The following is a 25,169-nucleotide window of genomic DNA, read 5'->3' as shown; positions in this document are numbered from 1 at the left end:
ATAGAATTAATTTCTGAAAAATAAATATTATACCTTATCTTGAAAAAGATTCTTTTCTCAAGGGGAAAACCTTGGTAAGTTCACGAACTTCTTCCAAGAGCAGGATTAAGATCTTGATGTGCCGGATTTATCAAAGACATTATTCCATTAGTGAAGATGAGAAAGAAAATGTGAATAGTATTTCAGTACTGCTAAGTCTTTACAAGCTTCTGATTCAAATGCTTGCATTAACAAGAATATTGTATAATGGAATCTGTAGAACATGTTGCAGCGCTGTATTACCTCTGCCAAGGAGCATCATTGTGCATTTCAGTGGAAAAGATATGCCAAATACTGAGATGAGTCTATGAGTCTGAAAATAAATATTTTGATTGGCCATGTCTTTAAAATATGTTTTAATTGATTTTATAAAGACTGGCATTCTTCCAAAACTGCTGCACAAACACTTTGGGATCTGATCCTTCATCGTTTAAATAAATGCCAAAATTCCAACTGACTTCAAAGAGAGCAGAATTAAGATCTTAGTCACCAGAAGACACATTCTGATTTTATCTCATAAACAGGAGGGTCATGCATGATAGTTTGTTTGAAAGACAGAAACAAGTACCTGAGGGGAAGTGGCAATTGGGTACGCGAGTCGTCTTCATTCAGATCAACACTGAAGGCATGTATTAGTTTGCTCAGGGAGCGCAGCCTAATGTTAAAAATGTTGTCTCTCATTAGACGTATTCTTAAGCCAAAAGTGTTCCAATTGTCCAAATTATTGATTGCTTCTGTCTTTTTAATTAGTTGCAGTGATTCTCAATCTTGCATTTGTGATGTGGAACAGTTAGCTAGCGGTGATATAGCTGTGGCAGCAAGGTTTGTACAGAAGGTAATATCTTGTATTAGACATACTGACATAGTTGGAAAAGCAAGAGAATCTTTTGACATACAACATTTACATGCAAAGGAAAAGCTGCAAAATTTAGGCTGGCTGAAGCTGAATCATTTGCTCTGAGACTGATTGAATAGTAGAGTTTCTCCTTGGCTTCACTGTCATCCAGTCATTTCCATTTCCTATTTTTTTCTGTTCAGAACTGGTTTTAGATCCTGTTTGGGTTTTGTTCTTCAAAAGTAGGCCACTTTCCGAAGTCATTTCACAGTGCAAATTCATGAACAGTTATATTGGCCACCACTAGAAGTATGATAATCTGTAGCAGTAGGCAAGAGTGAGCAAGCAGAGAGCTTGTTAGGCTGATTTCTCTGCCAAAGCCTACATCTCACCCATGCTACAGCCGGGGTTTAAATTTATCAGATGATTGGAGAGAATTAAGTGGTCAGGCCTAAATGAGGAATGTGAGCTCAGAGATGGTTTGATTTGATGGGAAGAGATGGATGATTTTATGAAAACTGTTTTGTTGTTGGTAATTGAATGCTTATCATATTTCAGACAGCTTTGAGTGCCTTTCATTTGTCTTAAGACTATGGGCTGTAATATATTTTCTGGAAAATCTGAGGTGAAAAAAACCTGCCTACATATGGCTCTCTATGAACTGCCTCCTCCTGAATTCTCTGCATCTCCTATCACTTCCCGTGTCTCGCTTTCTCTTTTGAATAGATGGCAACTATAAACATTTATAGTTTTCTAGTTTATGTGTAATTTTCCTGTATTGTTCCAAGCCATGCACCAGTTTTTTTAGTTGCACTGACTTAGAATATCATTATTTTTGCTTCTTCATGTCACTGATCGCAGCTCAGTTAACATACAGTATCTGTAAGAAATTATCCATTTAAGATTCGTGGCTTGAAGAGAAAATTGCAGATGGTTGACACTTTATTGGTTGATACTGTATCCAAAATACTTTGAATGTAGTGATGTATCAATAAATAGGCAAGAGTATTCTGTTTGCAAGAATATGGGTAGCCAAAAGGAGTGCTGATAACAACAGTGAAGATTTATAAGGTACACTGATTCCATCCACAGGCAGTACACAGGCCTTAGACTACAGCGGGAACTCAAGAAACAGATTTCTGATTAGCTTGAACATGTCTTAGCAAATGATGACATCATGACAGGAGTCCTGGAGTGCTACTATAACATACTTATTTAATACCAATGAGCACTGAAGAAAAATAGTTACAAGTAATGCCAATTTTAATGATTTTACTTTCTGCTGACAGTTCATGTGTAGTTATTTGATTGCTAGATGTAGTGCAGAAGAGGGGAGTAGGACAGTGTCTTTTGAAGACAGTCCAATATTTGCAATAACACGTAACATGAAACTGAGCCTGCAGTTTAATGTTATGAGGTAGTAATGAAGACTGCACTTGGAGTTTGCTACTGTGTCTCAACTAACAGATGGTAACTTCTTACTGTGGTAAGTGATAGTCAGGATATAAGAACATTCCTGTTTTTTTCAGAAACCTCGGTATAGTTAATTGAAGACTATTAGGAGAAGGCTTAATTTTAGTCAAGATAGTTCAGACAGACTCAAAAACCTGTGGTAGACAAGCTTCTTTTTTTTCATTTCAAAGTCAGAGTATACAGATATTTGTGGGGAGAATGTTCTTAGCATCTGAAGACCCAGATTATAGGTAAGGATTTCTGCTTTTTGATGGCTGGCTTCTTTCTAGTTAAACAAACAAACAAAAAAAATGTTTTCCTTTGAGCCAGAGAAGGGAATTTCATTCAGCTGTGAAGACAGCTGATTTGCCTTGGGGCAAAATGTGTGAGGAAACAGATGTCCAAAAAAGGAGAAGCACTAGGGAATAAAATAATTGAAATCGCCAAATAAGAGTTTATAAGTGAAGTATGTGAATGCTTGCTGTACATAAACTAAAATCAAATTTAAGATTAGTATCTTAAAGGGCTCGTCAAGCTAACTTACTGTTTTTTGCATTCACAGTCTTGTTTCAGGCTTTGTATTATGACAGAAAATTTTTGCCATGTTCTGTAAGTGTGCGCACATCATGTAAATATAAAGTATATCATTTTAAATTTAATATTACCTGGATTTTTCTTGAGGATATTTTGACTATATTCATTAGGGCATTTTCTGTTCATAAAAAGTTAATGACAGCGTGAGTTAAAACATTTAAAAAGTCAAATTGACATTGCAGTGTTGTGAACTCCATTTGAATTTTGCAAATTCCTGAAACATGCTCTCTACAGATCTTATAATGGCTCCAATTATAAATATATCTTCTTATATTCTTCAAGATGAAGTAAGTTGCTGTTTAGACTTTTGATTCTGGCTCTTGGTGAACACTTATGTGCATCTTGGTCATGATCTTAATTATCATATTTAAAATTATATTATATTATTATATTTGAAAAGTCTTGTTTGGGTGTAATTTGGATATTCTTAGGTACTGTGATAAGCCACTACAGTCTGTTGGGGTTGTATGTCTGTCTGTCCCGAATTCAAATTTATATGCTGTCAAAAAAACAGTATTCTGCTGCCGAAGCTGAACATTTGTTCACTCTAACTTTGTGGGAGAAAAAAATCTCCTTACCTTATATGTGTAGGTAAGCGTAAAGCATAGCATTTTGGTTTTGTCTCAAGCAATTATCTTACTTTATTTACTTGTTGCTTGTTTCTTTTCACTGTTTCTGAAAAAACAAAACACTGATTAAATAAACATTGAGTGTATATCAAAGACAGAATTCTTTCCAGGGACATTTCTTCATCTTTATGTTGTAAGAATAATTATAATGAATTTGATTTGTAATTACTGCCAGAACAACAATTCTGAGCCTAGTCAACATACAAAAAGTAAAAAATATGGTGGGATAAGTCCGGGCTTCCACTGGAGAGAAAAATTCTGTTCCTACTTGCCTAGTAACTACAGCGCTTTCTCTCGTGCCACCCCCCCACACACACACTTCCCCCCATTTTTGCTTCCTCCCCCCGCTCCTATAGCCATAAGCACTTTGTCATGTTGACACTGGCAATCGAACTGTCTTGCTTTGAGTATGAAAGAACTACTTTTATCATTTCTAATATGCAGCCTAGGGCCAAAACAGACAAAGCAATTTTGAAGGAGTAGGTTCAGAAGGAGGCTGGAATTCCCATTGTACAGCCCTTGGGAATATGACTTCAGTAACCAGCTCTGAAGCAGTTATTTATCATAATGACAACTGTTGGTCTGTCCATACTTAGTCAGCTGAGTTTCACACTGTTTGATGGTAACTAGCTTGTTGTCATCAATCCTTAAAAAACAAAAATTGTTTGTTATGATCAGAGCTGTCAGGAGACACCTATATTGTTTAATCTGGTTCTTAAACTTCAAAAATCATTTAATGCCATATTTCTTAAAGAAGCTGGGCTGGCTCATTGCTTGAACACTTCCAAAGAAAAACCTAATTCTTCAGGCAAAAGTGACATTAATACTGAAGTCTACTTTCTATCAAGGACTGTCTTTCTGTGGTACTGATATCTTTTCATGTCCAGGTTTTCTCTTTTATTAAGTCCCATATGGTACCGTCCCTAACAGACCATGTCTGCTTTGTCCAGTGTTATACCTATGTTTTGTCTTAAGGATTATTTTTATTGTAGCACCTCTTTGTCCTTTATATTGTCAGTCACCATCAGCTTTTTGATATCTACCCATCCATGTATCTTGTGACCTAACTTTCAGCTTGTCTTAAAAATATTTTACTTTATATCTATTTTCTTTTGAACTCTCATTACCACTGCTGTCAGCTTTCTGACACCTTTCTTTTACTGCAGAATGCTTACAGTCTGTAGTGGTTTTAGAATGCCGATTAATACCTTCTTCATCTCAGTTTCTATGAAACACTTCTAATAAATCTCCTTTAACTCATTTTTCACAGAGCCATCACCAGTAATCAGACAACCTAAACATGTTTATTCTTCGATCTCATTGCTGTTTGATTTCATCAAGTTTAGGTGCTGCCCTTTCTTGAGATGCATCTAATGTGCCTTTTTGGTATGGATTATAAATCAAGGTGACACCACCATTTTCTCAAAGTAACAAAAATTATCTTTATTAATGTAAGCATACCATACTGTATAAGTCAAGGAACATGACTATATCACCTCTGCTACCTTGTGCTGCTCATCTAATGTTCTTTGAGTCCAGTTCACAAGCATGAAGAAATGCAATAATTATCCCATTCCCCATTATCTTTTAATAAACCTTGACTCACTGCATAATTTTCCGTAAGTTTTTATGGTACTTCTAATCATTGTGCGTGAACTTTTATAATTGGAAAAACTTGGAACTTGTTCTGCCTTTTGAGTGATTTGTTGTTCTTTGACTTCTTTCTTCTTGTTAGCAGCAATGCCATAATTTTAAATATGTGATGTGCCTGCCCAGCTTTGTACTTGGTCTCCATATGAATTTCATTTTTTCTTGGTGTGGGAAAAGTACTAGTCTAGAGATAAAATCGTTTTTGATTGGCTGCTCTAAATAAAGCAAACAACAATTGTTTCTAAGCTAATATCACTGATGTTATCATTGCCCAGATTAGAACTTGACTGCAGCTTGGAGACATCAATGGAGATATATTATTCCTTTTATTGAACCCTCTCTTTTAGGTTTTTTTCCTTCTGAAAACCAAATCCTACTCATTTATTTAATGGGCCATGAAGCCTGGGCATAGTTTTCTGTTCTGAAGGGTTAGAATTTAAAATAAGCTTAGACAATTTATTTTATTTATTTGAATTTATTAATTAATAATTTGTTAAAATAAATATAAATTACTTAAGCTGCCACCTGATACTGTGTCTGTCTTACCTGCAAGGCTGAATATTCTACAGAGTACAAAATGAAGCTGAAGGGAAGAGTATGTATTTCCATACAGATATAACATTTCCTCATGGTTCCACACTGGCCCTTCTCTGTACACAACAGAATCAATATATCTTTGGGCTTTGGGAGCCATATCATACCCTAGATGAGACAGAGAGATCCAAACACAGTAAGATTTGTATGTTAATTTGTGTATGGATTTGTATAATATTTTGCTGGTTGTCTTGACCTTAACACGCTCTTGTGGAACAAGATTGACCCACATTGAGAAGGTAATCATGAAGCTGCTCTCTACAGAGCTGGCATTTGATAAATCATTTCAATGACAATAAATAATATAGTATTATATTATTGTTTATATTTATAATAACATATAATAATATATTAATATAAATAATAATTTCAATGACAGTACCATTTCAAGACAATAAAAAATGTTTCTATAAATGCATTAGCAACAAAAGGAGGGCCAAGGAGTATCACCATCCTTCATTGGATGTGAGGGGAAACATAGTGAACAAGGATGAGGAAGAGGCTCAGGTACTTAATGCCTTCTTTGCCTCAGTCTTTACTAGTAAGACCAGTCGTTTGGGTTACTCAGCCTCCTGAGCAGGAAGACAGAGATGGGGAGCAGAATGAAGCCCCCAGAATCCAAGGGGAAATGGCTAGCAACCTGCTACACCACTTAGACACACACACAAGTCTGTGGGGTCAGATGGGATCCACCCAAGGGTACTGAGGGAGCTGGCGGAAGTACTCACAAAGCCCCTTTCAATCCTTTATCAGCACTCCTGGCTAATGGGGGAGGTCCAGTTGAATGGAGGTTAGCAAATGTGACGCCCATCTACAAGAAGGGCCGGAAGGAGGATCTGGGGAACTACAAGCCTGTCAGTCTGACCTCAGTGCCAGGGAAGGTTATGGAGCAGATTGTCTTGAGTGCCGTCACGTGGCATGTACAGGACAACCAGGTGATCAGGCCCAGTCAGCGTGGGTTTATGAAAGGCAGGTCCTGTTTGACCAACCTGATCTCCTTCTATGACCAGGTGACCCGCCTGGTGGACGAGGGAAAGGCTGTGGATGTTGTCTACCTAGACTTCAGTAAAGTTTTTGACACCCTTTCCCCCAGCATTCTCCTGGAGAAACTGGCTGCTCATGGCTTGGATGGACGTATTCTTCAGCTGGATGGCTGGGCCCAAAGAGTGGTGGTGAATGGATTTAAATCCAGTTGGTGGCCAGTCACAAGTAGCATTCCCCAGGGCTCAGTACTGGGACCAGTTCTGTTTAATATCTGTATTGATGATCTGGACGAGGGGATTGAGTGCACCCTCAGTAAGTTTGCAGACAACACCAAGTTGGGTGGGAGTGTTGATCTGTTTGAGGGTAGGAAGGCTCTACAGAGGGTTCTGGACAGGCTGGATCAATGGGCCGAGGCCAACTGTAATGACGTTCAACAAGGCTAAGTGCCAGGTCCTGCACTTGGGTCACAACAACCCCATGCAGTGCTACAGGCTTGGGGAAGAGTTGCTGGAAAGCTGCCTGGCGGAGAAGGACCTGGGGGTGTTGGTCAACAGCTGGCTGAACATGAGCCAGCAGTGTGCCCAGGTGACCAAGAAGGCCAAGAGCATCCTGGCTTGTATCAGGAATAGTGTGGCCAGCAGGAGCAGGGAAGTGATTGTTCCCCTGTACTCGGCACTGGTGAGGCTGCACCTGGAATACTGTGCCCAGTTTTGGGCCCCTTGGTACAAGAACGACATTGAGTTGCTGGAGCGTGTCCAGAGAAGGGCAACAAAGCTGGTGAAGGGTCTAGAGAGCAAGTCTCAAGAGGAGTGGCTGAGAGAACTGGGGTTGTTTAGCCTGGAGAAAAGGAGGCTGAAGGGAGACCTTACTGCTTTCTGCAACTACCTGAAAGGAGGTTGTAGTGAGGTGGGTGTTGGTCTCTTTTCCCAAGTAACAAGTGATAGGACGAGAGGAAACGGCCTCAAGTTGCTTCAGCGGAGGTTTAAATTGGATATTAGGAAAATTTCTCCATCAAAAGTGTTGTCACGCATTGGAACAGGCTGCCCTGGGAAGTGGTTGAGTCCCCACCCCAGGGGTACTTAAATGCCATGGTAGATGTGGTGCTTAGGGCCATGGTTTAGTGGTGGACTTGGCAGTGTTAACGGTTGGACTCGATGGTCTTAAAGTTCTTTTCCAACCTAAACAATTCTATGATTCTGTGATTCATAATCTGTGTATAGATGCATCTTTAAACTCTTTTCCTTCCAGCAATGCAATATAGGTAAAAGAGAGGGTATGTGTTGAAAATTGAGGTACCACTGCCAAAGCAGGAAAACAATGTTTGGGTGTTTGTAGAGCACAAAACTGCACTTACTCCTTGCATAATTGATTTGCATGAGATCCACCTCAATGCTGTTTCTAAATAAGTTTTTGTGTCATGCAGCATGTTCTCTAGGTGAATAGCTTTTGGCTGTTTTGGAGCATGGATTAAAAAACTTGCAAGAATATCTTAGAATCCTGTGTTACCCGCCCCATACTTTTTAAATGAAGAAAGCAATTTGAATTAATCTACCAGTTTCAGCTGCTGCCTGTTCTATTTGCCATGCTGTGGTTCCATGTGTGTTTTAAATATATTATTGCTATCCTCAGTGGGCACTGAAACTTTAAATGTGCTTGTTTTGAAATTTCACTGAGGCATACTTAGACTCTTACAAAATCCCTCCCAGACATTAGTGTAAGTGTGTTGGCACTGCATGTCTACTAGGACTCTGAGATTGTTTCTTTGATTGCTCATATGTGTGCTTCTATTAAAAGATTACTTGTCTGTTAGCCAGGTGTATGGCCAACCTGTGTAATGGTGTCCGTATGTGTGTTGTTCTGGCTGGTGGAAAGTGGATTAAAAACAAGCTTCAAGGACTGATTGACCTATGTGGAAACAGACTGCACAGATGTGTTGTAATATCCTTCCCACTTCAGCAGACATGACTAAACAGACTTTGTCTGCTCTGAACAATTAAGATGTTTGCCAGTGTGTGCAGGGCTCCATGCAAGTTACAGCTTGTTCCCAACTGGTAGAGGAGTTTTTCAGTTTGTGCAAAAATATTTTAGCTGTTCATGTTCTCTTCATCTTAGGGTTTGCATAAGAACTTTAACTTTTCAAGGAACACCTTAGTCTTTGGATAAATAAAAACATTTCCAGTCTTTGGATATTTCTATTTTTTCTAATTCCCTGGAAGCAGTATTTAACATAGCCAAAAAAGCAAACCTTGCTTTATATGAAAACAAAGTAAGACAACCCAGTGATGTTTATTCATGACCACAACAGTTTTCCTGTCATCATGACTCACAAAAAGAATCTGAGAATCTCTGCTCAGAATTTTGCTTTAATGTGGAAGCTCTTGAATGGAAGTTTAGAGCTCTCGAGTGATATCCCCGAGATGCAAATAGAACTGAGGACTGATGCTTTGTAACTGATGTCAGGGGGAGCTTTTTGCTATTGAATTAAATAAGACAAGGAACAGGAAATTCACTAATAAAAAGCTCTGAGAGAAATTAAGATTAGGTTTATCATGCTGAATAGTGTGATCGCTGTGGGTACTGGTTCAGTAATAACTTACTATAGGTGTGTGATTGGACTGTCTGCTGCTTCTGAAGGTGTGGCCTCCAGTGGGAGAAAACTCTGCTGTCCTGAGAGCAGTTGAAGAGTCATTAATCTGCTGAGGTAGGCTGACAAACCGGATACATACAGTCTTCTCCAAGGCGGACCTGTTTCCTTTAGGCTTCCTACTCTAGTATCTGTCTCATGGCTATTTGGTAATTAGAGACATTTTCTGAAGCTCCTGAGTTTCAAGTAGTGAACAATGTTCAAAGAAACCACCACAGAAAATGAAGCATACAGATCCAAACCTGAGATATGATTGTTAATGGGTTGGATTTTTTTTAATCCCTCAGTATTGTTGGTTAACGTTATGGAACTTTTTTCGTTGTTGAAATTTTAATTGAGCTGTATTACTACAAAGACAAAGGAATACAAAAGTTTCCATGAGCATCTACGTCCTTACATCACCAAAGTCACCCAGAGCAACAATATTTAGATATCAGATTAGCAGGAAATGACTGCATCAGACTATGGCAGCTAATCATTTAGTCTTTCAGAAACCTTTTGAACTAGAAAACAGTTCCATGACTTTCAAAAGAGTAATTATAAATTATGTATTTGTAATAAGTATAGATTATTTGTTCTGTATTAAAATAATTAGACGGTATTTGGTTAAAACTTTGCTACCTAGGTTTTTTAGCTGGAAATGGAACTTCACCATGGTGGATGCTGAGCAGCACATGAAAAAGAAATGCCATCCCCTCTTTCCCTTAGCAGTCCCCCCTACCCCACCAACAAATAAGCCTTTAAAGTAAGAAAGATTCAGTTAATATGCTAGAGCCATTAGAGGATTTGATTGTTCATGATAAATATAACTAAGTCATCCAAGTAACATATTAATGTTGATACAACTTCAATTGTAACACCTAACTACCAGTTATTCAATATATTACAGAATCACAGAAAATTGAGGCTGGAAGGGAGCTCTGGAGGTCATCACATCCAGCTTCCTCCTCAGTGCAGGGCTGAATCTGTGGGCAGCTTGTTCCAGTGCTTAACCACTGTCATTTGACAACTTTTCCTTATGTCCAGACAGAATTTCTCTTGTTGCAGCTTGTGCCCATTGCCTTTTTTTCTTTCTGTACGTGCTCCTCCAAGGAGTCTGTTATCTGATTCCATGGTTTATTCTGGAACAGAGAGAGGAAATACTTTACTAAGAAGTTACAGAAGTATCTAACTTGGTGAACTTTATGTGCTGTTTACTCCCTGAATTTCTTGGTAAACCTTTATTTTTCAATGCTAAAAGCTAGTTTAAATCAAAGTTTAAAATAAATTTTAAAAATATATTTCCATAAAGGGTTTTCTTCTGTACTTTACTGTTGGATACAGTAATTGAACAGTTACTGAATTGATATTTTGTCTTTGAGAAAGAAACAATTGCTTTTTTAAAGAAAATTGTTCATTTAGGTGAAATATGTGTGACTAGGAAGATTCTTCCTATTTCAAAGCTTGCCTTATCTGAAGAGTGCACTGATAGAGCACTGATTTATAAAAATCACAATTCTAAGCAAGCTAATTCAGTTGTAGCTGTGTATTAAAGGTTGGCTATGCCAAGTTTTGTTGACTATATAGTCTTATCAGTTGAAGAGACAGCTCATGACTTTGAAGACGAAGGAGAACTTTGCTTCATCTTTACCATGAAACTAGACCATGGATCATTATATTAAATGTTGTGCAGAGGGGCAATGAAGAGAATAGTTCCTGCTTTTAATAGCCTGTTTTAATTCCCCCCCCAAATGAAATTACTCTCTTCAGTAGTTTGAAGCTGTACTCAGAAATTCTACTTCAGCAAAATTCTATTGTAGCCCATCATTTGTTTCTTCGTTTCCTGAATGTGGTTAATTTAGTTTTGAGGAATGTCATAGAACAAGCTGAGAATTTATCCCCTGTGGAAGATCAGTGTGGGATAAAGCCCCATAGCAACTGGTAAAATAGATGAGTGGGCAATGGAAGCTTTCCTTAATGGCAGAAAGACATGTTGCCTGTAACTTAAGATAGGAGCTGGCTTGGGCTATACAGTGAAATAACGTACAGTTAAAGACAAGGAGTTTGTGAGACATGGGAGAATGTACTGCCGGCACACACACAGACACAAACAGATTTGTAGTTGGAATAACAGACCTTAATGATAAATCTGTGCTTTGAATGGGATTGATGCAATCAGCATAACTCTCAGAACAATGAGAAAACTAGGGGAATTTAAGGCATAAGATGGTGTGGGCTTTAACAAGGACCTCTGGACAAATAAGACAATGTTAAAAATGTTTATGATATGGTTTAAAATTGTCTTGATGTGTAGCTCAAAGAAAGGCAGAATCTAATATCCAGGATGGTTTGAATTACTGAGAGGAGGAAAAAAAGAGAGGATTTCAAAGGCAGAAATGACTGGTGCTTAGCTAATACTAATGAAGAAATCAAACCTCATTTATGTCTTTTGAAACTCCTTTTCTCTAATGTTGTTATTTGTGGAGTGTCTTAGGCCACAACCTGGGTATGATATGAGACTAATTCTGATTTAGCTCCTTAGAAAATACTTTCTGTTACCCATAATAAAAAACAAAATGGGGAAAAACATCCATCTCTGATGTGGAGGAAATCAAAGCCTCAATTGGTTACAAAAGAATTTTTTTTATGCTCTTATGAGGAGAATAGAATAGAATTGTAGTTCATTTGTTTATCACACTAGAAGAGGAATATTAGAATTACATAAGAGCTTTTAAATAAATTTTGTGATGAAGTAGCAGGCGTTCAAAAGGTTAATCCAAGAGATGTGGTCAGCTTTACAGAAATACAAAATTTTATCACTTTTCTGAGCTCCCAGTGAGGATGCTTTGGAAGAACAGTACTCCCAGAAAAACCATAGTTTGTGCTAATGTTATTGGTGTGGGGTGGGGTTTTTTGTCTTCTCCATTACACAATAGGTGAATGCAGCACTGGCATTTTGTAGGAATATTCCATGGAGCCAAAAAAATGTTATGAAAAGTTTTGGTGTTAAGTCAGAATGGGTAAGAGTGCGATTATTATATATGGAGTTGCAATCCAGAATGCAGCTTGTTAGTGAGCACTGTGAAGCGGAATAGACTAGTTTACCCAAGATCTGTATTTAGGGAGCGGGGTCACATGTTGCCAAAGTAAAGAGATGATCAAAATAGTTCTTGTAAGGTGTTTATGTTGGATAAAATCATTTGCCTGCCTGCAGCCCACATTGTAGTTATTCAAGACAATCTTAAGTTTCTCAAATTTAGACCCAAACATTTAAATTAACATTAAGAGAGTGCTCCTCAGATTTTTTTTTTACCCCTGTTTAAAAAGAGGAGTTCCAAACAATAGCTTAATGTTTCAATTATTTCTCGAGTATCTTTTGTGTTTTGGTTTATATCAAGTCCTCAGTTTTCCCCTATGCAAGGTCTATCATCACCTGGTCCTTTTAATTTCTGTTTATTACCAGTTCTGTGAGGAATTGCAGAGCTTTATAAACTGAGTAAAATGAATTATTTTATTCACTACTGAAAAGCAAACCATTTTTTGAAGTGTAATATGATCTTCAGTGTTTATAAATGAGTATGACCTTGGTTTTGAATATTGTCCGAAAAGGTGTCACTCACAGCGTATTGTCAAACTGCTGCTTGAGCCTGCTCCTCTTCGCACAAAAGGAAAAGCACAGCCCAATGAAATGGCAGCACTGCTTTCTGCTGCAGTTTGTTGCTCTGGGGAGATGTCTCAGCTGAATGCTGCTGTAGCCTGGCATCGCTTGGCTCATGCAACCTGCTGGAAATCACAGCATGAGAGGATATCCCTGTAGGCCCTGCTGTGTTTTACAATTTTCTGTTTGAATTGAAACAATTAATTGTTCAAAATTATGCAGAACAGCCTCATAAGCCTATTCCAGTTCTTTCTTTCAGAGGAAGAGGAGGTGGTGAAGTGAAAAAAATGGGATTTTTAAGATAATGTAAATTTAGTGCCACAAAGAAGTGTGTTTTCATTGTGCAGATTTGTTGCTTGTTTTAAGATTAATTTTATGGAAAATTCATTTAACAGCCTTGGTTTATATTGCCATTTTGAAAACATACTAACTGTATTTGCTGCCCTGCAATCAAACTTGTAAAAGTAGCTTCTCACTCTGTCATTCACAGTTGGATTAACGTGTTCTTTCTGCGGTCCCCGTTGATCTCATAAATTCAGTGTAATTGCAATCATATAATAGGCAAAAAGATCAAAGTAATCCCATATGGGGGGAAAGAGCATTCTGAGCCAACACAAGCTGTTTGGCTTGTAGGGAATTGGAAGCCTTTGCTATAGCACATCTGCAATGTACTCTGTGTTACAGAGCTCCATAAGGTGGCATTCTGCATACTCTGTCTTACTGTGGTACTATAGAAATGCTGTAACAGTGCTTTGCTAAGCTTGACTAGACTGAATAGACTTGTAATAAAAAGATTCTTTTGTACCAGATAGATTATATTGGAGGGGCTGTGTTTATTTCTCTTCTTTTTTGGAGCACTGGGTTACGAACAATGAAGTGCAACAGAGTGGGTTTGATTTTGAACTGGTGAACAATTTGTTGCACTCGGAGAAACAAATCACTTGGGACGGTCATGCAATGGCAGTGCAACAGTTTTGTGCCATCAGGCTGAAATAAGGTTCACCTACTGTCAGGAGCTTGTTAAAACATTGCTTCCTTACTGCATTCTGGGAATGAAAAAAACAACAGGAGAGCAAGTGGGTTTCCACTTTGTTAAAGCAGGTCTAGCAGGACACATAAAGAAAGGGAAAATAAGGGAACTAAATAAGGCGGTTTGATAGCTAGGACACATACAAGTGTTTGCAAATGATCTGTTAGTCCAACAGGTGTTGAAATTATGTGGTCAGAAAATCAAAAGCAATTTTGAGAAGGGCTACAGAATCCTAAGAGTCATGCAAGACCCTCCTAGCACAGAATCTCTGCACAGTATCATCACAGTTATTATTTGTTCAGTTGTTTCCATATTAACTGAAGTGTTATAAAAATAAATCTGACACTTGTTTTCAGCTGAATCTGTGTTGGATATGTGGTTTCAGAACTGTTTCTGGGGTCGCTACATAAGTTTTTAAGTGAACTTGAGGCTGCCTCTATTATTTAGAAAATTGTGTAATGTATGGGCATAGCAAATACTTTAAGAGTGATGCAGTGTGCTTGCAGAGGTCTGTTATTGCTGATGCACCTTGTGCTTTTTCATGTTAATTTTCTGTCTGTTTGAAACAGTAGGATTTCAGTAGAACTAAACCATAAACGTGATCTGCCTGTTGTATGCCTAGAACATCTCTACCTTTAATATCTAAATATTTTACTAGCTGTGCTTTTATACCAAAGCTTGCAATTTTCTGTGTAATAGTTATTTTTATCCTATAAAAAATTATTTTTACCCTATGGTAAACATAATGGGAAAAGTGACAGGTAGGATTTTAATAATAATCATGGGGGAAACTGGCATGTAAAATTTTAATACAAATGCATTTATCTTCTCTAAGGTTCTGAACTGTATAACGTGAAATAAATCTGATTATTGCAGTATCATTTATGCATTTAATACTGGAAACTATCTTCCTTCATTTAGTTTCAGCTGGTGTCTTCATAAATTATTTTAGTTTCTAATTGTATGAAGAGAATTCTTTCTGCATAAGAGGAGAAAGTTTTCCATAACTTCTTGATGCCTCCTCCACAAGATAGAAATGTTGTGTATACACCACATGTATCTCCATGGAAGCAATGATGAGATCAGTGAGTTCACTGGATAAATCAAAATTGTAATGAATTAATATTTTGATTGCTTTTCAAGTTTTCTATTACTTATGTGTTAAATATACAGTGCGCTAGGGGAAAGATGTTTATACTAAAGATGTGTACAAAATGTGCATGTAAGATGACATAACTGCATGTGGGAAATATGTGTCAGTTTTTTCTGCCAAATACTATTTTCTGATAATGGGAATTGAGCTGAAAAGAATCAATATTATTTATTCTAAATAATTCTGAAATCATACATATTTTGTTTGTCTTTGCCAGCTACACTTTGTAGAGATGGAGTATGGTTGATTAAACAAGAAAATACCTTAGGCATAGGGTTGAAACATGACTCTCATCTGAGTTAGGTGACCTTCCAGTAATACTTTTTATTGTTATAGAATTCTCTGTCTCATCTGAAAATGGTCTATGCAGTTTAATCAGACAATACAACTTCAAGGATTTCTGTGGGCTTTTTTTTAATTGTAGAGGTTGGTGGGGGATGAATGTTAAAATGAGAGAGAGATTTTTCCAGTTCTGAAGGGTCTTCATAACATTTGGCAGTCTCCCTTTGTGATATAACATGGTTTGCAAATATCGATCTTAATTCCTTCTTCCACCCCAAATCTCTCTCCATGAAGAGTGGTGAGATGATTGATTCTTCGCACAGGCTGTCAGAACGCACATCCAGGAATGTGTCTCCTGTCTGACCAGCCATCTAGTTATCGTCTGAATTTCTTTTGAATATAAGGGTTATCTGGTTTATTAGGTGAGTAGAACTGTACCTTTATAATTTAGCATCTTTAAGCTGTTGAAAAGATTGGAAGTAGGTGAGTCTTCTGTTCCTGTCAGGAAGGTGTTGCCCTGTCAACCATGTGCAGGTGCTATAAAGAAGCATTGTGAGGATGGTAATGATAGAGGGCATATTTATGGGTATGTGATGGGTATGGACTGATTTGACAAAAACGATCCTTGTTTCAAGAGATGATATAATCTTATGTTTGGAGCTAAAGTAAAATACTGGAGCAGGATTCTTATAGAGGCTGTGAAATCTCACAAGTGTTTAAAACTCAGCTGGACAAGACTGTGGGCAACTTGACCTAGTCGGCCCTGCTTTGAGTGAAGGAATGGACAAAATGATTTCCAGAGGTGTCCTCCAATCGAGCTCAGTCTGTGATTCTGTGACCCCATGTTAGGACACTGTGTGTACCTTAACTATCATGTTTTATAATCTCTTCATTGTTTCTGAATGGTTTATTTCTGAAATTCAGTTGAATAGCTTGTGTAGTTAAACTGCTGGGCTTTCTTGATCAGTAACTATCAAATGTTTGATTCTGTATGACCTGAAAGCTAATTTGCAGGTCTTAGACAGTAGTTATGCATCACCTGTGAATTAAAAAGATGTAGTGGAACATGACAAGCTATTGATATAGAGCAAAACAAATAAAGTCTGTGTAGTTGGAATGGCATCAACTCAGATGTATAAATGGTGTTAATTATTCTAAGATCTACTTATGTATATGATCTAGATTTCCTGTATGAGGCTGTGAAACCCTTGAAAGTAAGTGTGTGTTTACATATACATTGTGAATTTTTTGCCAGATTTAGAAAAGTAATGAATATAGACTTACACATATTTTTATTTTTAGTGTAAAATCTGGGCACATCAAAGGAGGAAGGTGATAGAAGAATTTGAATGTATACTTTTATATACTATAATGTTTTCATTTTCATTTCAGTCAAAGGGTTTCTATCAGATCTCATCATTACTATGACAGTATTTACATTAATTGTGGCTTCATTCAAACATACGTTTTGTTTGGATAGTTGCCTTTTGGTGGTAGTAAAATGAAGTTTAAAATCCCACACAAAATAGGATAAAAGCAATCATCAAACCTGCTTGGTGGGGGGGTGCTTGTTTGTTTGTTTTCACACTTGTTTGTTTTCAGTTTTTAAGAGCCTGAGGAAAAGCAAATAATAGTAGAAACTATCTTAGTAGTAGAAACTATCCTCTTAGGTATACGTCATTACAGTAACTCAAGTGCTGTGCCCTGAAAAATGGCCTTTTCATCTCCAAAGCACTTTTAGAAGGGGAGAGAAATTGGTTTTGTATTTGCTTGCTTCTCTGCTTTGTGGTTTGGTTTTTTTTTTTTCCTTGTAAAACAAGAAACAATGGAAGGAAATATGTCTGAGGCATTCTTACACCAAAAAACCCCTAGTATGCATTTTTTTTGTTTCTTTTATTGTATTGTTTAATTAACTGTTAGTCATGTAAAAAAAAGTTCTTTTTATGAATGTTTTCATATAATAATCTGATGAATACCTAGGAGAACTGCTGTAAAACCAGAAGGGACTAATTACTGTCCAGTGCTGCTATTTGTGTATGTTTGGAACGTATTATTAGAGGATATTAAAAAGGCTTTCTAGCTAAAAGTTTACACTGCAAACAAATATTTTCTGTACTGTTTACTTGCCTTTTTCTGTTTTGTTCTTAAATAGATCTTTCAAAGTATTTGGAATCTTCAGATGCCAGTTCTACAAGATATTTAGAAAATAGTCTGGTTTCAAGTGTATGAGCCAACTAAGCTCATGGGCTAAGGAGCTTGCTGAATTTGTGCGTTGACCAACTGTTGCAGTAATAGCTCAAATGTAGGTAGGTCAAACAAAGTATAAAGCCCATCTTGGAAGAGGACATTTTCAGAAAAAGGCTGTGATCCCTCTGTCCCAAGCTCCCAAGAACAGTAGGTGCTGGATAAAAAGGATATAAAAATTGAGTAAAGGGACAGAAAATCAAATTCAGGACACCTGTAGCTTGATAGAATGGAGGTCATCAGAGCGAAAAAGAAGAGATGTCCTGAAAGGTGATGGCAGGAGTCTTAAACATACTACAGCTGGCAAGATGGAAATCAGTTGGGTGATTTTGAGAGAGATAAAGTTTGCAGTTTGTATGAAAAGTGAGGCCATTCATGAGAAGTATTATACATATATGCAAGAGGAACTTGAAGAATAATGGTTGGTTGAGATCAAAATGAGGATGCCTTGTGACCTTGACCTAGATTTTAAGATGTGGTTATGGGCTGAAAATACAGAATTTTGGAAAGGCTAGAAAGGGAAAACAAGCATCAGTCAGGGACACCATAATTGAAAAAAAAAAAAAAAAAAGTACAAAGTTGATGGACTTGAATATTGTTGCAAGATAGTAAATCATTCAGACAGGAAAGGCTGTGAAGGCAGAGACAGAAAAAAAGAACTTGTGTAGGTACTAGGGGTGCCAGGAATTTGTCAGCAGTGTCAACTCACTAGGGTAGGACCATTGTGTACAGGGATCTGGAAAAATTATCCACGATTTTATCTACCTGCTTTATTAAGCAGCTTGAAGAAAGAAATGCAGTTCTTATAATCCTTGGCTTTTTTTTTTTTAAGGTTAATTTCTTTTTGTGTGTGTTTCAGTTTATAATATCTGTGTCAACTGAAGTAAGAAGTATCTGATAGTCTGTAGTTAATTCTTCATATTACAGCCAAAACTGATTTTAGCTATAGTTTAATTATAGAAAGTTAGCAGCCACTTCTGGAAAAAATTAGCTATATCTTGCTGCAGAAATAGAAATCTGTATAGAAGAATGGTTAGGTGTGGACTGGATGAACAGTTGTTGCGGAACCACTGTGATTGTTGTAGGATAAGCTCTTGCCACTGGGAGCAAGAGTGGATCCTTGTTTAAGTGCATTACCTTGGTTTCTTAGATGGCAAAGAAAATACCGTAGAGTGCTCTATGCAGGCTCTGACATGCATCTAGATGTAAATTCTGAACAAAGCTAAATGCTCACGTTAGTGTAGAATACTGTTCGTGTTGGTTGTTCACTTACAGCTTTTTTTCCTGTGGGAAAGGGGGATGGGAAAGGAATTGTTGAATATGCAAAATGCTTGAAGTGTTTTTGGTTTCAGTAAGATGAAGGGTAGTGCTTACTGTGCATCAAGTAGCCAAGATGAAAGGAGGGTGCTGAACTTTATAATTATCCGTCAGTCCATGAAGTCTGAAAAAGTTGCATGTTAGAACTTGCAGGCATTTAATGAATTTCAAGTTGCAATTTCATTTCTGTTCCCATTTCTGAGAGATACAGCCAGTGGACCAAGAAGAATACTGAACAAGTCACACAAGGAGTGTTAATGCAGCCTGCTATGTCTAGTTCATTTCTAGTACAAGTATATTTAGACACATATACACACATATTTTGTGAAGTGATTTAGGCTGCCACAAGTTCTAATGTATTGTCTCTCTGGTAGAGCATAGAATAAAAAGATGTTTAACCTAGTATCTATCAGAAATGTCACATTTTATAGCTATAAAATAATTTAGTTGCTTTAAAATTAAACATATGCTTGAATGTATTCTTTCTTTCATTTGTTTAGATTTCCTGAGTAGGTGTACATTTCTAAATCAAAGACTAAGATATGAGAAGCCTTAATTTATCTGGGAAGCTGTATGTTCTCATGTGATACTCAGCTGTGCTGCTTGATGTATGTAACATCTAATTTTCAGCCTTTGCCTCTGCCTCTAGAATTTTACTCTTTACTTACTCTTCACTGTATTTGGAGCATTTATAACATAGTTAAATACTGTGGTTAGCATAATAAAAGCATTCCAGGTTTTTCTAAGCAGGGTCTTTTGGTACACGTGTATGTAAATTTATCTCAGTTGTGTGTAGAAAATAATATTTGTGGGGGTTGTTCATTTGTTTTGTCTCTCTTAATGAGGTAGCCATTTTTGTGGCAAATCCTGCTAGATCCATGCTGGCAAGAAACTTTTAAGAATCCCCTAAGGGTACATTTATATTCTTGCAAGTTTATTTATAAGATAAACAGTAGATATATATTTGGATGACATATGTTAATTCGAAGATGCAAAGCCCTTACCTGCTTCAGTAGGTGAACACCAATTTTGGAACCTTTGTCATGGAAGTTAAATTTCAGGTGTTATTGTTGTATGAAGGAAATGCAAAACTCTCTATTCAGTAGGAGCTATTGAACATACAATATGGAACTGTGTAAAATCAATCACTGGGAGCTTGTGAACAGTTAAATTAATACATGGGGGGGCGTTCCCATTCTTCCTATTATGTAAGAAAATAATACTTGTCATTTCAAGGAAACAAGTGCAGGAATTCTTCTGTTACCCTGAATAGACATAATTTGCATCTGAAATTTAAGAACCTCTACAAAGAAGTTTGAATATAAAAGCACGTATTTGAAGAAACAGGTGCATTCAGATAATCTGTCCAGATTTGTACAAACTGGGCTGGTTTTGACAGCAGGTTTATTATCTTCCTATTTTATGACTTCTGTCATTGCCTGTAGCTGTGTTTAGGTTTGACTCACCCAGGTGTGCTGCAGGACAGAAGAGAAGTGAAAACAAAATCTGAATTCACAGCTGGGTTAAGATATCAGATTCTTGGTGTGACAGTCATTTTAGACATTGTCTTTCATGACTTTCTGTATTTCATGATTTCTGCTCTTAAAAGTTTCACTCTTTTGAAGTAATAACCAAAGTTTGCATAGTCACAGTCTATGTGTTTTAAATGTCTTTTCATGAAAAGGTGCATTGCTAGTAACTGAGAGCCCATGATGTACTATAATTTAGCTATCAGTATTGGCATTTAACACAACTTATTTTGCACAGTATAGCTTGTTTTCTTTAGGTTAACATGCAACTGTTAACTTTTGTATTGAATTTTCCCTTTTTGTTTCATGTTCTCCGCTCCCCTGTGTCATTTATTAAGGTGCTACTACTGTGTTCTTTATAAACCTTAGTAAGATGCAAGACACAGTGCTGCTGTTGTGACTGCTGTGGTAGTTAGATGGAGTGTAAATTGTCTTATAAAAGTGTCTGTTCTTCTGGAAGTAAAATAATAGCATACTTTTCAAATGTTTAAAAATAATTGTTCTCAATCCAGGATGTTTGCATAGCTGTTAAATCTCTCTGAACCTCAGTTTCAGTCTTTTTGCAGATACTTTTATGTTAAAAGAGTCCTCGAAAAGAGGTGTGCTTTAGATAGGAGAAAATTTAATTGTCATTCTTTTCACCTCACTTTCATCCTCCTGTTAACAGTACTGTATTTCTTAAATTACCTAGTAGGTGCTGGTGCTGGCTGTGCGATGTGCTTGGACTGTTAGTCTTCAAGTTACTTGAGGCCCTCTGTGGGTTGCCTGTCCTTGACTATGAAGGCCAAATACGGGGAACTGCTTTCTTCCCTTCAGTTTCAACAAAAAGAAATTCCAGTGCCGTTGGAGCCGCTCTTTGTATTGTGTGGGGTGTTGGAGTAACGCAAGCATTGCACATTAGACATGTAAAGCAAAAAGGCTCTCCAAGCTTTACAGGAATTAGGGAACAGCTAGCCAGTTCCTGGATGGAACTATTTTCCTATCACAAAATTGCTAATGTAACTGGCACCCTCACCAGGCTTCCTCTGTAAAAAACAAACAAACAAAATGGAGAGTGGACTTGCCTTCTCACCCACACTGTTCTGATCAGAACGGATGATGGGAAAGCACAGAGCAGAGAAGCTGGCTACGCTCCCAGTGTATCTGTTTAGTAGATAAGGAAGACTTTTAGGGCTGTCGGTTGGCTTCTTTCACTTTTGCCTTTGAATCACCGTGTGGTGTATTTTTAAAAGTATTTATTGTGCTGCTTTGGCAGAGAGGTGTGTTTGTGAGGGTTACAATCTATGGGCTTTGTTTTCAAAAATTAGAGTGTGCTAGACGAAGATGGACTATCAGTCTGAACTTTGGATTTCTTGCTTTTTGCCAGCTTGAATCATACCATAAACTCTATTTAAAGATTTTGTTTTTTGTATTTATTTTCCACATCCTTGACCCTGACTGGTGAGCTGGACATTTGTGTTTGCCTTGGCAAGCTCCAAGCTGCTCATCTAGGGCAGGATGAAAACTCTTTTTTCCTTTTGTAAACAAACTGTTCCTTCAATATTTTCCATAAGGATTTACACCACCATTTTGCAACGCTTCTAGGAATTGAGAAAATCTTGCCATTCAGAGTTTTCATTTTACACGGCTTGTAGCACTGCATAGAAATGTTTGATTTTATATGAGTAATAGTTTTCTGCGATTGGATTTGAAGAGCTTTTTTCAGAATGTTTTCAAATTCCAGAAATACTACGTTTTGTCTTGAAGGGGTTTGTTAAAGCTATAGGTCAGTATTCATTGTTGCCTGTCTAGAAGTGGGGTTGTTTGTATTTTTTATTTGTCTAACGCTAATGCATGTGTGTTAGACAAAGCAACTGTGAACACTGCCCCATTGTATTAGACACTGTATACACATAAAATACTGCTTTGTGCCCTGAAGAATTTACAGCCTAAATAACTGTTCGCATTCTACATTTCTTTGGATATATTTTAGTGGTCAGGATGTAAAATGAGAGAATAACTTAGTGGGCCGCTTTATGCCAACATACAAATTATGTTTTGGAACAAATGAACTGAATTTCATTTTCCACAGGGACAAAGCAGCCTGATGCTGCTCCTTCTTTGTTAGGTCATTTGCAGTGAGGGACTCACAGTTTTGAGTGCTGTATGCCACGGAAATGGCATTCTTGTTCTTGCAATCAAAAAGACTTGTCATGGTACTCCAGCAGTGTTGCTGTTGATTTAGGCAAGTTTGAAATGCTCTGAGTCAGAGATGAATTTTTATATATTATAAAATTGATATTATGATATTATTAGATCCAACTTAAAGCTGAGTACCCACGTTAGTCCTGATCCCAAGCTACTGCAAACCCTGCCAAGTGCAAAGAGGCTATTTGCCATGAACTAAACTTCCAAAAAGTCATAAAAAGCCTTTTAAGAGCACCCACATTTCTCTGGAAGAAAAAGCTTGTAGCATATATTCAGAATATGTTCTCCTCCGCCCCCCACTAAATAGTTGTGCTTGCAAGTCCCTGTATTTTTCTTCAGATTGTGCATTCTGCTTCCTGGTAACTGGCATGAATTTATAACACTCACCATAGTATGTTCACAAGGATACCAGATTCCTTGGTATTCTGTGAAAATATTCACTTTTTTCCCCCCAATCTACAAATGCTTACTGAACACGGGCAAGTAGCAAAGTAAACGTACATTATATTGTACTGCAGAAAAAACCTGTATAGATTTAAATTTCTTTAAACAGGAGGAAAGTAGAAATTTCCATATAAATTTTCATCTTTATGCCGCTGTTTATGAGATCTAATATTTGAGTGCAAAATGAAGTCTTGGAGAATAATTTGTTCTTCGTGAATGTCTTGAAAATCTTCTGCAGTGTTTAGTAAAGTATGCTTTTTATTGTAGGTTATTATCCAGATTAAGTATGTGCCAATGAGTCAGCAAACCAAAACAAAATGTCTGGTTTTTGGTTTACAGCTTACTGTAAATGATAATAAATAGCAAATAACCAAACTGTCAGTTCAGGAACAAATGCTGAAAAGTGTGTGTTGTTTTTTTAAAAAAAAAAATTTACAAATAATGAATGGTGCATATGTTGTTAACAGAAGAGAAAAATACTGAATTTTATGTAAAGCTCCATTGGTGCTAGTCAACAGTCCATAAATGTTATTTATTCTTCCTTTTAAATAGTAATACTAATTTTATAAATGTATATTAAAGGCATATTTGAGCTCCACAAACTAAAATTACACTTCCTTTTTTGTTGCAGATCTGGGACATGAGTGATGATGAAACAGTCTGAAAATCAGCTGAATAAGGTGGAAGATGACCTACTTTGGACTGCAGCGCTGCCTTTGATCTGTTATTTGACAAGTTAATGATTGCTTACCCATTCTGACTGCTACAAATACAAACAAATACAATCCACATTTTGACATTAATATCTTCACCTTAAAAGCAGTCTGTTATGGATATAACTCTCCACATTTTCATTTTTATTACGTGAATAACAAAGCAATGTGGTTGTGTTTAAACCTTGTCTTTTTTTTTTTTTTTTTTTAGTTTCTAAATATGGCTTACATATAAAATACGCTGCTTAAGTAAACTTTGGTGTTTTATTTGTCCCAGTTTTTATTTTGCTTGTCAGTGGACATGTCCAAGCAGCATGTCTAAATGTCTTTTTTCATCTTTCCCAGATTTGTGCCCCTTTAGTTGGAATTTACTATTAACATTGAGAATATTCTGCTATTGGGAGTTAAATTGCATCTTTAAAGGAGAGCAGGAGTAGGTAAGAACCTACACCTACTGCCTATGCCACATTGCTTGCTGTTTCAAAGTACATATTTATAGTACAATTGATTCCCTTTTCTTTGTTATAGTATGGTTGTTCTTGCCTGTGCCAATGGAGGTGTTACTGCCTGTAAAGATCTCATAATTTCATGCTATGGAAAAAAAGTGGTTTGACTTATATTTACACAGGAAAGACGAAAGTGCATTGGTATCATCATTAGACTCCTCTGAAGTTTAGAGAAGGCTCTATTATGTAGTAAAAATTGCTTTTGGGAGAGGATCATTGATTCAGTCAAAACTTGTAGAGAAATGCTTAACTGAAATAAGAAATTGGTTCTCTAACTTTGCTAATCTTGCGTGCTGTCATGCAGTATTTTACAGGTGTTAGAGCAATTCTGATTTTCATTTTGGTTGGATTTTAAGTTTTTAAATTTTTGCAGCATTAGGAGTGGCTTCAGACATTATGGCTGAGCACAAACACTAGTTTCAGAATCCTTGAGTTTAAAATATGATCTGAGAAAAATGGATTTGTAAAATATCAAAGTATATTACTACAAAATTGAAAGTGAATCTGTTGTTTTTTATCTTGGAATAGGTTTTAGAAGTGTGTTTGAAATCCCTTTTATGGCTTTATATTGTGGGGATTATGGACTAACTCAGAAAAAATGCAAATAGCTTTATCTGCCAAACAGTCTTTATTTCTTGTATATATTATGAAAATTAGTTGGTCAATCCAATTATTTTCGTTCCTTCCTTAACATAAGCTCTGAATA

General features: G+C 36.9%; 1 protein-coding gene across 2 annotated transcripts in view; it reads left to right on the top strand.

Moving 5' to 3' along the window:
• ATG7 (autophagy related 7) overlaps nucleotides 1-24,065 on the top strand; it is a 120,367-nt gene extending 96,302 nt beyond the window's left edge. For both annotated transcript variants that reach the window (XM_075713881.1, XM_075713880.1), the window contains exon 18: nucleotides 23,876-24,065. In XM_075713881.1, the coding sequence (XP_075569996.1) occupies nucleotides 23,876-23,908 (33 nt within the window). In that variant the 3' untranslated portion in view covers nucleotides 23,909-24,065. The remainder of the gene's footprint in view (nucleotides 1-23,875) is intronic.
• Nucleotides 24,066-25,169: the final 1,104 nt, after the last annotated feature.

Source organism: Pelecanus crispus, chromosome 7 (assembly GCF_030463565.1).
Source record: "Pelecanus crispus isolate bPelCri1 chromosome 7, bPelCri1.pri, whole genome shotgun sequence".
Classification (NCBI taxonomy): Eukaryota; Metazoa; Chordata; class Aves; order Pelecaniformes; family Pelecanidae; genus Pelecanus; species Pelecanus crispus.
Note: the sequence above shows the minus strand (reverse complement) of the source record. Positions and strands in the feature narration are given on the sequence as shown.